The sequence below is a fragment of the Marmota monax genome, unplaced genomic scaffold, assembly GCF_021218885.2.
Source record: "Marmota monax isolate L192 unplaced genomic scaffold, Marmota_monax_Labrador192_F-V1.1 WCK01_AAM20220418_F8-fsc00021, whole genome shotgun sequence".
NCBI classification, from domain to species: domain Eukaryota; kingdom Metazoa; phylum Chordata; class Mammalia; order Rodentia; family Sciuridae; genus Marmota; species Marmota monax.
The window spans coordinates 17253690-17267720 of record NW_026695228.1 but is presented as its reverse complement, the minus strand read 5'-3'; the positions used below and the strand labels follow the sequence as shown (position 1 = coordinate 17267720).

At 39.8% G+C, this 14031-nt stretch overlaps 1 protein-coding gene across 5 annotated transcripts in view; it reads right to left on the bottom strand.

Moving 5' to 3' along the window:
* Lars2 (leucyl-tRNA synthetase 2, mitochondrial) overlaps nt 1-14031 on the bottom strand; it is a 138129-nt gene that overhangs the window by 83309 nt on the left and 40789 nt on the right. Inside the window, exon 2 of one of the 5 annotated variants that reach the window (XM_058576518.1) lies at nt 10410-10550. The exons of the other annotated variants lie outside the window; for them this stretch is intronic. Coding sequence (XP_058432501.1) covers nt 10410-10433 — 24 coding nt within the window. The 5' untranslated portion in view covers nt 10434-10550. The remainder of the gene's footprint in view (nt 1-10409; nt 10551-14031) is intronic. 5 annotated transcript variants of the gene reach the window in all.

The window sequence follows — 14031 nt, the reverse complement described above, 5'->3', positions numbered from 1 at the left end:
ATAAATTTTCTATTTTGAAGTGAGAGAGGCATATGGTTTCTCTTGATACGACAGTTTATCCCTCCCATGAAACAGTTGTTGAACTGTTTAAAGATCATCCATTTAACCGGAAAAAAAAAGAAGAAAAAGATCATCCATAAAAATCCAGCACTGGGCTGGGGTTGTGGCTCAGTGGCAGAACGCTTGCTTTGCACATGTGAGGCACTGGGCTTGATCCTCAGCACCATATAAAAATAAGTAAAGAAAATAAAGATTATTGTGTTCATCTATAACTAGAAATTAAAAAAAAAAATCTGGCACCATACCCATATGTTCAAACCCAACCCTGCCTGCATCCCCAAGGGGGAGTTCTGTGTCTGGGGCGGGGGCTCTCTATTGCCCACCTCTGTCTACAAGCTGTGAGATGGCACCAACTTGGTAAGACTTCTTGGTGAGGCTACAAAAAAAGACCAGGGCTGTTCACTGTGTTCCAAAACCTCTTTCCATTCCTGAACTTTCCTTTTTCCTGCTTTCAAATAAGCCCACATCTATGTAAAGGTACCATTGTTTTTAATACGAAAAGTCAGGTAATTCAAACCTATGGCTCTAAAAGCGATTGCGATTCAGCCACACTCCACATAGATTTCTATCAAGGTGTCAACTTTATATCCTCCTGAGCTCTAGAAAGTGCAATCTAGCTGCCAAGAGACTCAATTTACGCATCTGGGATCTCAACTAAAATGATTCCTCCACACTGCAATTTTACATCCTACAATATCTGGTTTTAGCATTAAAAATATTTTGCATATTTATAGGCAAATACAGAGCCCAACACAGAAAGTGAGCTCTCTCAGAACATGAGAGGCTCAATGCATGCTCTTTGAACAGACACCTGGCTGCCCACACCTCAGTGGCCCAAATATTTAGGTCATCTATCAGAGATTGAAGAGAACAAAGAAAAAACCCAATGTACCATGTTTATCAAGCCAGTCATTTGGTGGCCCTGTGCACTGGAAAATAAGCACAGTTAGAAAGCTGAGCAGCCACCATGCATCACTGTTCCCATAATTTAATAACTAAGCCAGCCTGGCCAGTAGTTCCTGTGGCACAGTGATATGACAATGACAAAGTCCAGGAAGGCTCAGCCACAGAGCCTACTTTCATGAAAGTAGGCTGATGAAAACAACACTTGCTCTGTGAGGAGGAATCCCTCCAGGCCACTGTCTGAGTACCCAGATGGGATCTCTTCAACCTGGAAGTATCTGGAAGAACATGATCCTGGGGAAAGACATCCACTCTGGAGTCATGTGACTTGGGTTCAAGTCCTTGCATTATCACTAGCTTGGTGGCCATGCCACACGGTCTAGAAAACAGAGGTGGTATAGAATGCAATAACGGATGTAAAGCACAGGCTGGGCATGTGGGAGGGACCAAGGGGTGCCATCCTCTTGACATGAGTCAGAACATGTTATGACAGGGTGAAGCTGGTGCGGCCCCACACCACCTAAGGGAGGGTTGATGTACCCGTGAGGCTCCTGGGGCCAGGCAAGAGGGAGAAAAACAGCTTAATACCCCTTACCAGGCACTGGCTTCCTCAGTAAAAAAAAGATGGTGTTTATGAGCAAAGACCAAAGCACGTGGCCCAGGCTGCTCCCAGGCAGCTCTGATGGTGACCACTGCAGGGAGGGTACAAGATCACTTCCGCCCCCACCCTCTTATGCTCTTGCAAGATTTAGTTGGGTCCTTGTTTCCTGGTCCATTTGTATCTTCGATAGTGATTGGTCCCAGATCACAGAACAGCCCAAACCACTCAAGGCCATCATGCATTAGGAAGGTATCGCCACCTCACAATAGTTAGATTCATCTATCAGGGATCTAAAAGAACAAACAAAAACCTGACACAACATGTTTATCAAGCCAGTCATTTGGTGGCCCTGTACACTGGAAAATAAGCACAGTTAGAAAGCTGAGCAGCCACCATGCATCACTGTTCCCAGTGATAAGACTGCCTCCCCGTCTCCTCCCTGTGAGCCTCCTGCCATCAAAACAATGAATCTTGGAAACAGGAGAAAGATACTCACAGACTTTTCTTAAAAAGTGATCTTTGGTAATGTGCATTTTTGTCATTTGTTCTCTATTGCAACAGATCAAAAGGAGACATGTGGTGATGAGCTTGGCTTTTATCCCGTCCCCGGTTCTTCAATTCTGAAGAGGAGGGATTCTGAAAGCAGAGTCCAGCTCAACAGGAGCTAAGGGCACTGTTCAATCCCTGTGGCATTTCCACCAGGGTTCTGGGACTTGTGTTAAGGGTCTCTCTATGAGCCTGCCCTTGATCCACAGCCTCAGCAACATAAAAAGACCCTATCTCAAAATGCAAAATATAAAGGGCTAGGGATGTGGCTCAGTGGTAGAGTCCCCCTGGCTTCAATCTCTAGTTCTGCAAACAAAACAACAAAACAAAACAAAAACCTTCAAAACTCCAAAGGAAAATGAGAGAACCACATTTATCTCCGTTAACAATTTCCACACCACCAAAAACGATGGCCTTTCAGAAGGAGGGTGCAGTTAGAGCAGGTCTCAATGCCTTGGTGTCATACTGGTGTAGCATTTTATGTCCTCCCCCACTTAGGACACCAATGAGAGAACACCACCAAGGATCTGCTGCCCAGAAAATGGTGATGCAGAGACTGAAAGAGATTTTCTACCCAACTCAAGGCTTTGCATGTTCATTCGCTCAGAGTCCTTCCACAGACTAACTGAATTTCAACTAGGCACATGGGCTAGGCACACGAAGATGAGCTTCCTCCATTACTGAGCAGATCAGCCACCCACAGTAGGCCTTTGCAGTCTCACCACTCTCCAGCAAAGTCCCTCAGCATTTTGATCCTCCCCGCATCCCATTCCTTCTCATTTCTTTCTGAGGGAAAAGAGACAATCTATTGCACACCTGCACCCCCACCAGCACTCTGGGCCCTGGACCCTCCTACCTCTCCAGGTTCTGTGGCATTCTATCTCATTTGTATCTTCCCTTGTCATTTACAGCCAGGGTCCCCAGCCTAGAACACCTGGCCACCCACTCCTCCTTTCTGAACTATGAATCCCCGCGTGTCCCCCGGCCAGGCGCTCTCAGCCTCACTGTCTGGCCTCTTCTCCTTTTTCTCTTTTTTCAGGTTCCATTTTTGCCAAGGTTCTGCCTCTGGCCTCTCTTACCTTCCATGTTCCCCTCTTTGCAAAACCGAGGGAACAAGTGTTAAGATCAGGGTAGTTAATTAATCTTGAACCTAACATTTGTCGAGCAGCTCATTTTTATGCCATTATGTTCCTCTACTCAGGACCAACTTTAGACTGAAAATGAGCGTTTATAGAAAAGTGCAAATGACAAGTGCTAGACACTGTGCTTTTATAGAGTCTGCATTTTATTCTTAAAGGTCTTGCTTTTCAAATCTAGGACTACAAGCAAAATTCTTACGTAATTTGAAAGGTTCGTGTTCCACAGGCTCTTGAGGCCAATTTAGAGCGAGTGTTAATGGCAGGGCAATCATGATCTTTGTAGTTTAAAGATACTGTCTTTCTTACTGAAAGTGGCTTGATCAGAGAACCCTTTTTTTCTGGTATTTTTTTGATCAATATTTTGAATATGATCATTTTTATGGTAACCTGAAAGTGATTCCATGCACACTACATGAGATTCTATGGAATATCCATAGTCAGACAAGCAGCAATTTGTTGAATTTCTTGGTAATTGTTCTTTGCCAGCTGACAAGAATCTCATCAAGGAAGCTTAACAATACAGACAGCTTTTCTAACTAGACATTTGGGAACAAAACACCCTTCCATTAAGCTACAGATGAGATTAATTGGTTTGAGTTGTAATTTATTATTGGTCTAGTTGGGCAGATGCCAGTATTTCAGCTGCCCAAGCAACATGAACTCTTTACAATTGCTCCATTTTTCTAGAAGGATAAGAGCATTAGTTGTAATCTGCAACATCCTTAAAAATTTCAGCATCGATAGGACAGAATCATCTGAAAAATGTTTTCATGAGGCCTGTCCTCTAAGTTTCCCGAGTAATATGCGGGCTACTTGTTAGATATGGACATGGATTCAGAGGAAGAGGAAATACCAATCCATCAATCCCATGGAAGCAAACAGTGACAGCAGAACCCAAAAGGAGCTGTTCAGCTGTCTGCAAGCTCCATTAAGCAATGAGCAGTAGAAACTGGCTATGGCTTAAAGATTTCATGAGACATAGACCAAAAAATAAAACCAAAAACTTAGAAAATCATTTTGCTAGCCCAGTGATTTTTAAGGGTCAAGCCAGGAAAGGGGAAGCCTAGATCAGAATCTCCCAGGAGGTGGTAAGGGGCGGATTTTTAGAACTGTACATACCTTCTTCTTCTGCTTCTGGGAAGATGGAGTAGCTGTATTTTTCACTGTTCTTGCTACCAAATACAACCCAAAACTCTGGGCTATATTCTTCCAGAGTTATTAGCTATGCTTAGTATCTACCCATGCTTGTGGGCGTGTGTGCACAAATACACACATGTATAGTGCGTATGTATCTGTGTGTGTGTGTATACACATACATATACACTAAGTATGAATAAACATAACATCCTAAAAGGTAGAGAAGGAAGAATGGTTACGGACCTTAGAATCCAGGGAATGAGAGTGTTGAATTCCATAGATTTTTTTTTTAATGCCCCATAAGTCCCAGAATTATAGCTAATGAAGCCAATACTCTAGAAACATGGGTGAGTGCAAAAAAAGAAAAGAAAGAACAGGCAAGGGGGAGGGGCACGAAGATTACATATTCAAAGGATCATCTCAGGGATCAGCAAGACCACACCCACTGCAGGTTCAAAGGTGGAAAACCAAATTTGTTTCAAAGACTTTCAAGGTCATAGTCATTTGAGAAGGGATCCCTGGGGATGCCCCATATGCCCCAAAGCACCTGGGGATACTTCTTCCCTTCTTAAGCTACCCAAGCATAGAGAGGCTCCTGCAGCTGTGGTTTGAGTGGGACCAGGTACATTTGGCAACGGTGGCTGACCCCAGTGTCAGCCATGTGATGCTGGTTTTGCAGGCATGCAGAATGCAAGAGGCTTCCACCAAGATTTCAGAGGAAAGCCTGGGAGGCCAGGCAGTCTGTGGCAGCCATGAGCATCCCTGCAAGCAGCTCCCGACAGGGTGGTGTGTAGAATGTTAGGAGTGAAGCTTAAGCTGCAATAGAGACCCCAGGAAGGAAGAGATGCTAGGAATGGGACTGCTTGCTAAGGGAAGCTGAAGGCAGCATCAAAACCTGCCCAAGAGAGAGACCATGTGGGCTGCAACCAGTAGAGCCATAGGGATGGGCTGCCCAAGCCCCTGGAAACCCACATCCTGCCATAGTGTGCCCCAGGTGTTGGCTAAGGAGTTATAGAGTTTAGGGTTTGCTCTGCTGTTTTTCATATCTGCCTTGGTCTGATTCTTCCTTTCTATTCCCTTAATCCTCTCTTTTGGAATAGGAATGTTTATCTTGTGCCATTATATCTTGGAAGTATGTAAGTTATGTTTTTAATTTCTCACAGGGGCTCACAGCTAGGAGTTTGCCTTGAATCTCATAGGAAACTTTGGATTTGTACTTTTAAGCAGCGCTGAGAGTTGAGACTTTGGTAACTCCTGGGGATGGGCTGGATGTATTTTTCTGCACTGTGAGACAGACATGAACCTTTGGGGGCCAGAGCAGAATATTATAGTTTGGGTCTGGAAATGTCCCCCACAGACCCACATGTTGAAGACTTGTTCCCCAGAGGCAAAATAAACTTTTTCTCTATTTAAGTTGCTTATCTCAGGTATTTGTGAATGGGAAGCTGACAAACACAGATGGTCTCACCTGCAGAATGGAAGGGATGAAGGAAAGAATCAGTGGACTCCAAGACAGATCAATAAAATTTACCGAATCTGAACAACAGAGAGAAAAAGACTGGGGAAAAAAAATAAAAGAAATTTGCAGATGACATGATTCTATACCTAGCAGACCCAAAAGGGTCTACAAAGAAACTATTAGAGCTAATAAATGAATTCAGCAAAGTGGCAGGATATAAAATCAACATGCATAAATCAAAGGCATTCCTGTATATCAGCGACAAACCCTCTGAAATGGAAATGAGGACAACCACTCCATTCACAATATCTTCAAAAAAAATAAAATACTTGGGAATCAACCTAACAAAAGAGGTGAAAGACTTATACAATGAAAACTACAGAACCCTAAAGAGAGAAATAGAAGAAGATCTTAGAAGATGGAAAAATATACTCTGTTCATGGATAGGCAGAACTAACATCATCAAAATGGCGATATTACCAAAAGTTCTCTATAGGTTTAATGCAATGCCAATCAAAATCCCAACGGCATTTCTTGTAGAAATAGAGAAAGCAATCATGAAATTCATATGGAAAAATAAAAGACCCAGAATAGCAAAAACAATGCTAAGCAGGAAGTGTGAATCAGGCGGTATAGTGATACCAGACTTCAAACTATACTACAGAGCAATAGTAACAAAAACAGCATGGTACTGGTACCAAAACAGGCGGGTGGACCAATGGTACAGAATAGAGGACACAGAAACCAATCCACAAAACTACAGCTATCTTATATTTGATAAAGGGGCTAAAAGCATGCAATGGAGGAAGGATAGCATCTTCAACAAATGGTGCTGGGAAAACTGGAAATCCATATGCAACAAAATGAAACTGAATCCCTTTCTCTCGCCATGCACAAAAGTTAATTCAAAATGGATCAAGGAGCTTGATATCAAATCAGAGACACGCCGTCTGATAGAAGAAAAAGTTGGCTACGATCTACAGTCGGTGGGGTCGGGCTCCAAATTCCTCAATAGGACACCCATAGCACAAAAGTTAATAACTAGAATCAACAAATGGGACTTACTCAAACTAAAAAGTTTTTTCTCAGCAAAAGAAACAATAAGAGAGGTAAATAGGGAGCCTACATCCTGGGAACAAATCTTTACTCCTCACACTTCAGATAGAGCCCTAATATCCAGAGTATACAAAGAACTCCAAAAATTAGACAATAAGATAACAAACAACCCAATCAACAAATGGGCCAAGGACCTGAACAGACACTTCTCAGAGGACATACAGTCAATCAACAAGTACATGAAAAAATGCTCACCATCTCTAGCAGTCAGAGAAATGCAAATCAAAACCACCCTAAGATACCGTCTCACTCCAGTAAGATTGGCAGCCATTATGAAGTCAAACAACAACAAGTGCTGGCGAGGATGTGGGGAAAAGGGTACACTTGTACATTGCTGGTGGGACTGCAAATTGGTGCAGCCAATTTGGAAAGCAGTATGGAGATTTCTTGGAAAGCTGGGAATGGAGCCACCATTTGACCCAGCTATTCCCCTTCTAGGTCTATTCCCTAAAGACCTAAAAAGAGCATGCTACAGGGACACTGCTACATCGATGTTCATAGCAGCACAATTCACAATAGCAAGACTGTGGAACCAACCTAGATGCCTTTCAATAGACGAATGGATTAAAAAAATGTGGCATTTATACACAATGGAGTATTACTCTGCATTAAAAAGTGACAAAAATCATAGAATTTGCAGGGAAATGGATGGCATTAGAGCAGATTATGCTAAGTGAAGCTAGCCAATCCCTAAAAAACAAATGCCAAATGTCTTCTTTGATATAAGGAGAGTAACTAAGAACAGAGTAGGGACGAAGAGCAGGAGAAGAAGATTAACATTAAATAGGGATGAGAGGTGGGAGGGAAAGGGAGAGAGAAGGGAAATTGCATGGAAATGGAAGGAGACCCTCAGAGTTATACAAAAGTACATACAAGAGGAAGTGAGGGGAAAGGGAAAAATAATACAAGGGGGAGAAATGAAAGACAGTAGAGGGGGTAGAGAGAGAAGAGGGGAGGGGAGGGGAGGGGAGGGGGGATAGTAGAAGATAGGAAAGGCAGCAGAACACAACAGACACTAGTATGGCAATATGTAAATCAATGGATGTGTAACTGATGTGATTCTGCAATCTGTATATGGGGTAAAAATGGGAGTTCATAACCCACTTGAATCAAAGTGTGAAATATGATATATCAAGAAATTTGTAATGTTTTGAACAACCAATAATAAAAAAATTAAAAATAAATAAATAAATAAAATAAAATATTTTCAGCAAATCTAACCATAAAAAAAAAAAATAAAAAAATAAAAGAAGCTCAGGGACATGTGGGACTATAACAAAAGATCTAACAAGGATGTCACCAGAGTCTCTGATAAAAGAGTAAAGCTGAAACGACTCAAAGAAATAATAGCTGAGGATACAGCTCAGTTGGTAGAATTCTTGCCTCACATGCACAAGGCCCTGGGTTCAATCCCCAGCACCACACACCACACACACACACACACACACACACACATACACACACACACGAAAAAGAAACAACAAAGGAAATAATGGCTGAAATACTCTCAATGTGGCACAATAACATAAAGTGACAAACTCAAGAAGCCAAGTGAATCCTAAACCAGATAAACCTAAAGAAACCCACTCCAAAACACACCATAATCAAACTTCTTAAAATTAAGACAAAGAAAAAAATACCCTTGAAAGCAGCCAGACAGAAATAATGTATCACCTTTAGGGAGAAAACAATTCCAAAGATAGATTGGTCATCAGAAACCACAGAGGCCAGAAAGAAGTGGCACACTATTTCTCAAGTGCTGAAAGAAAAGAACTGTCCATCCAGAACTGTCTTCTATGGAAATATTCTTCAGGAATGAAGGAGAAATCAAGACTAAAACAAAGAAAAACAGACTCTGCCATGATTAGATCTACCCTAAAAGAATGGCTAAAGAAAGTCCTCTAGGGGCTGGGGATGTGGCTCAGGTGGTAGCGTGCTCGCCTGGCATGCGTGCGGCCCGGGTTCGATCCTTAGCACCACATACAAAGATGTTGTGTCCGCCGAAAACTAAAAAAAATAAATAAATATTAAAATTCTCTCTCTCTTAAAAAAAAAAAAAAAAGAAAGAAAGTCCTCTATTTAGAATGTTATAAAAAAAGGAACCTGAGAACACCGAAAATGAAGGAGAGAAACTATAATGTGAGTATATAAATAAAATTTGTTTCTCTTGAGTTTTCTGAACTATATTTGATGGCTAAAGCAAAAATTATAATGCTGCTGCAGGTGATTCTCAATGTACATTTAAAATAATTAATTATAATACCCAAAGGGAAGATTAAGGAAGGGTATGTAAAGGAAAGCAAAGTTTCTACATTTCAATTGAATAGTAAAGTGTTCTACCAGTAGGCTGTGATACCATAAATACAATACAATACCTAAGCAGACATTAAAAAGCTGATACAATGAGATACACAAAGAACTACAGCTAAGTCAGGATAAAACTCTAGAAAAGAAATTCAAATAACCATACAAAGACAGAAAAATAAAAACAACAACAAAAAAGCTAGAAAAATAAATTAAATGCTGGACTTAAGCTAGACTTAATCTGGTTTAGGATTCACTTGGCTTCTTGAATCTGTCCCTTTATGTTATTGTGCCACATTGAGAATATTTCAGCCATTATTTCCAGGTTATTTGTTTGTTTGTTTGTTTTGTTTTTTGTGGTGCTGGGGATTGAATCCAGAGCCTTGTGCTATTCGAGGCAAGCACTGTACCAACCTAGACTTAATTACAATGAATATAAATGGTCTACACACACCCATTAAAAGAGTGGCAGAATGGATTTAAAAATAAAAAAAGCTCTGATCATATTCTGCTGTTACTTTGTTTCTTTTTTTGGACTTTTTTCTTCCTTTCTTTTTCTCCCCAGGGCTGAGGACTGAATTCAGGGCTTGTGCATGCTAGGATATTCTGTTTATGAGAAACCCACTTCAAATATAATGATATAGGCAGACTGAAACTAAAAGGTTGAAAAAAGAAAGCCATGCAAAAACTAATCAAAAGAAAGAGTGGTTATATTAATGTAAGATAAAGTAGACTAAGGGGAGGGGTTATGTTAGCATATCATAAAGTATGCTGCATGTATGTTTCAAAGAAAAATGCACTTCACAGTAAAATATGGTAAACAGACTTCAGAGCAAAACCAGTGACAGAAGGGCATCATGCCATGATGAAAAGATTAATCAGCAAGAAGTCAGAGCAATCCTATGTGAAGCAAGAAGTGATAAAACTGAGAGGAGAAATGGACAAGTCCACAGTTACAGTTAGACTTCACCAGTTCTCTCTTGACAATCAATACAACCTAACTAGACAGGAAACAGAAGAGTTCATCATCACCCAATAAGATCTAACTGACCATTTAGAGAACAAGACACCCAACAATAGCAGGATACACGTTGTTCTCAAGTCAGGTACCACAACAAACCATATCCCTGGCCATAAAACAAACCTCAGCAATGGAAATCATAGCCATTTGTGGTGGTGCTCGCTTGTAATCACAGCAGTGCAGGAGGCTGAAGCAGGAGGATCGAAGTTCAAAGCCAGACTCAGCAACTTAGCAAGGCACTGAGCAACTTAGCAAGAACTGTTTCTAAAAAAAAAAAAAAATTTTTAAAAATAATAATAATAAAATAAAAAGGGCTGGGGATATGACTCAATGGTTAAGTGCCTCTGGGTTCAACCCCTGTGCAAAAAAAATTTTTAAAATAAAAAAAAAACCCAAACTCAAAAAAACACCTTGAAATCATACACATTATATTCTCTGATTCACATAGTGGAATCAAACGAGAAATTATTGAGAAATTAAGATCAGGTAATATTTGGTAACTAAACACATATCAGAAGAATCCATGAGTCAAAGGGAAGTTTCAGAAGAAATTTTCAGAACATAGTTAATGAAATGAGAATAAAATAAAATAGATAAAATTCTGTGGGACCCAACTAAAGCAGTGCTTATGTTAGAAGTCTCAAATCAGTGACCGAATTAAGAACAAAATCGACTCAAAGTAAACAAGGGAGAAAATATAAAGAAAGTGGTTATCAATGAAATTGAAAATAGAAAAACAATAGGAAAATTGATCAAACAAGAAGATTTTTTTCTTTGAAGGGATCAATAAAATTAACAAAGAAAAAGGGAAAAGAAAAACCAGAAGCAACAAATTACTAATATCAGGAATAAGACAACTAGACTCCATAGACATCAAAAGAAAACAGAATACCATTGGCAACTCTACCTTCATGAATCTGACATCTAAGATGAAATAGACCAATTCCTCAAGGAGCATAGAATACCACAGTTCACCCAATATGAAACAGATAATTGGAACAGCCTATAGCTACTAAGGAAATTGAAGTCATAATTAAGAACCTCTAGAAAAACAAATCCCTGGGACCAGATGATTTCACTGGAGAATTTTACCCAATGTTTAAAGAATTAACTCTTAATCTTCATATTCTCTTCTGGAAAATAGAAGACGGAACACATCCCAAGTTGTTCTGAAGCCAGTATTACCCCAATACCAAAACCAGACAGACATCCCAAGAACCAAAAACTATAGACCAATACCCCTTTTGAATACAGATGCAAAAATTCTCAACAAAATATTAGTGAATAGAATTGAGCAAACTGTAGTATTTATATACCCTGGCCAAGTGGGGCTTATACTAAAGATGAAAGGTTAAATCAGTATTCAAAATCAATCTACCATCTCAGGAGGCTAAAGAAAAATCAATTCATTTGATGCAGAAGAAGCATCTGACAAAATTCAACACCCGTTCATGATAAAAACTCAGAAAATCAGACAGAGGGAACTATCTCAACTTGATGAAGAATATCTATACAAACTGAAATCATGTAGTAATAAAAGACTTAAGAATCTGCAAAAGACATTGGAATTAGTAAGGAGTTAGCAAGATTTCTGGTTATGAAATTAATATAAAACAGAAAAGTGGATAGAAAAATGAACATATACAAATGACTATTTCTTTGAGAGAAATTATAAAAGTCAAAGTAGGCAAAATGGAGGAATGAGGGGAGAGGGAGGGCAACAAGAATATGAAGAAGAGAAAGGGGGCTGAGTTGGAGCACCTTAAACAATCTTATGGAGTTAGCAGCTTATTGTGGACTTTGAAATATTATGTCCTTGAGCAAGTTTTATCCTTTCTGCATAGGAAACAGCTTTCCAGATTTTATTTTCACAGCCCAAAGTGTCCGCCTATCAATATTTTTAAGTTGTGGTAAAATATACATGACTTAAAATTCACTATCTTAACCACTTTAAAGTGTACAGTTCAGTGGAATTGAGTGCATTCTTATTATTGTGCAACTGTCACCACCATCCATCTCCAGAATTCTTTCCATCTTGCAAACTAAAACTCCAGGCCTATTAAATTGTAAGTCCCCACTTCCCTCTCCCCCTAGTTCCTGGCAACCATCATTCTTCCTTCAATCTCTATGAATATGATCACTCTAGGTACCTCATATGAATGGAATCATACAATTTGTCTTCCTGCAACTGGCTTATTTCATTTAGCATAATGTCTACAATTTTAATCTATGATGTACCATTATGCCAGTATCCCTTTCTTTTAAAAACTGAATGATACTTCACTGTATGTATATGCCATTTTGTTTAGCCATTTGTCCACTGATGGATACTTGGGTTACCTCTCATTTTAGCTATTGTGAATAATGCAACAGAGCATTAGTGTACACATCTTTTTGAGACCCTGATTTCAATTTTGGGGAGATATATCCAGAAGTGGAATTGCTGATAATTGTTGGTAATTCTATTTTTAACTTTTGAAGGATCTGCTATACTGTTTTCAATAGAAGCTGGATCATTTTACATTCTACCAACAGTGCACAAGGATCCCAATATTTCCATGTCCCCATCAACACTTGTTATTTTCTGTTTTGTTTCATTTTTGATAGTAGCCATCCTAATTGGGAGTGAGGTAGTATCTCACTGTGGTTTTGATTTGCAGTTTCTTAATGATCAGTGATGCTGAACATCTTATCTTTGGAGCAGCATCTATCCAAGTTCTTGACTCATTTTTGAAAAAGGTTGTTTAGGTTTTTCTTGTTGAGTTTTTGGGAGTTCTACATATACAGATACTCCTTGATTTACAATGAGATATGTCCTAATTAATCTACCCAAAGTTGAAAATATGATAATTCAAAAATGCAAAGTCAGGAGAAGAGAAAGAACGAGGAACCATGGCAGTTGTGGTTGTAGCTTGAGGTGGTTTAGGGAAGAAGGTGGCACATTGGGCAACAGCTGCTATCTGCCTTATAAATTCAGGAACTCATGTATGTAAAGTTTCATTGTAGCATTGCAGCCACTGCCTTGGCCCTAGTGGTTGGTGGAGTCATCATTGTTAGCAAAGCAATGCTAGTTTCTGGGTGATAAGATGGGTAGGATTTAGAAATGGCCTCTAACTACTATTTTAAAGCTGAAGGAGCCAGGAGATGATCAGCCACTTTTAAAACTTATTTTTTTTTTTAAGATTTTTTTTTTAAAGATGGACACAATATCTTTATTTATTTTATTTTTTATGTGGTGCTGAGGATCAAACCCAGTGCCTCACACACGCTAGGCAAGCACTCTACCACTGAGCCACAACCCCAGCCCCCTATAACTTACTTTTAAACATAAAAAGAAAGTGATGGATGGAATAATTCTTTAAGAGAGGCAGTGGTGCCAGCTGCTGGCACACACCTCAGGAGGGTGAGGCAGGAGGATCACAAGCCCAAGGCCAGCCTGGGCAACTTAGCAAGGCCCTGCCTTTAAAAAAAAAAAAAAAAATCAAATGCAAATGCATACATCTAAACTACCAAAGAGCACAGCTTAGTAACACTGCACATATCAGCTCTTTCCTCTTGTGATCACAGCTGACTGGGAACTTTTGCTTGCTGTAGCCACCCAGCATCTACAGAGAGTATCATGGTGCATATTGCTAGCCTGGGAAGAGACCAAATTTCAAAATTCAAAGTGCCATTTCAAATGAATGTGTATAGCTTTCATGCCATTATAAAATGGCAAAAAGGATTTTACAGCTATAATTAAAAT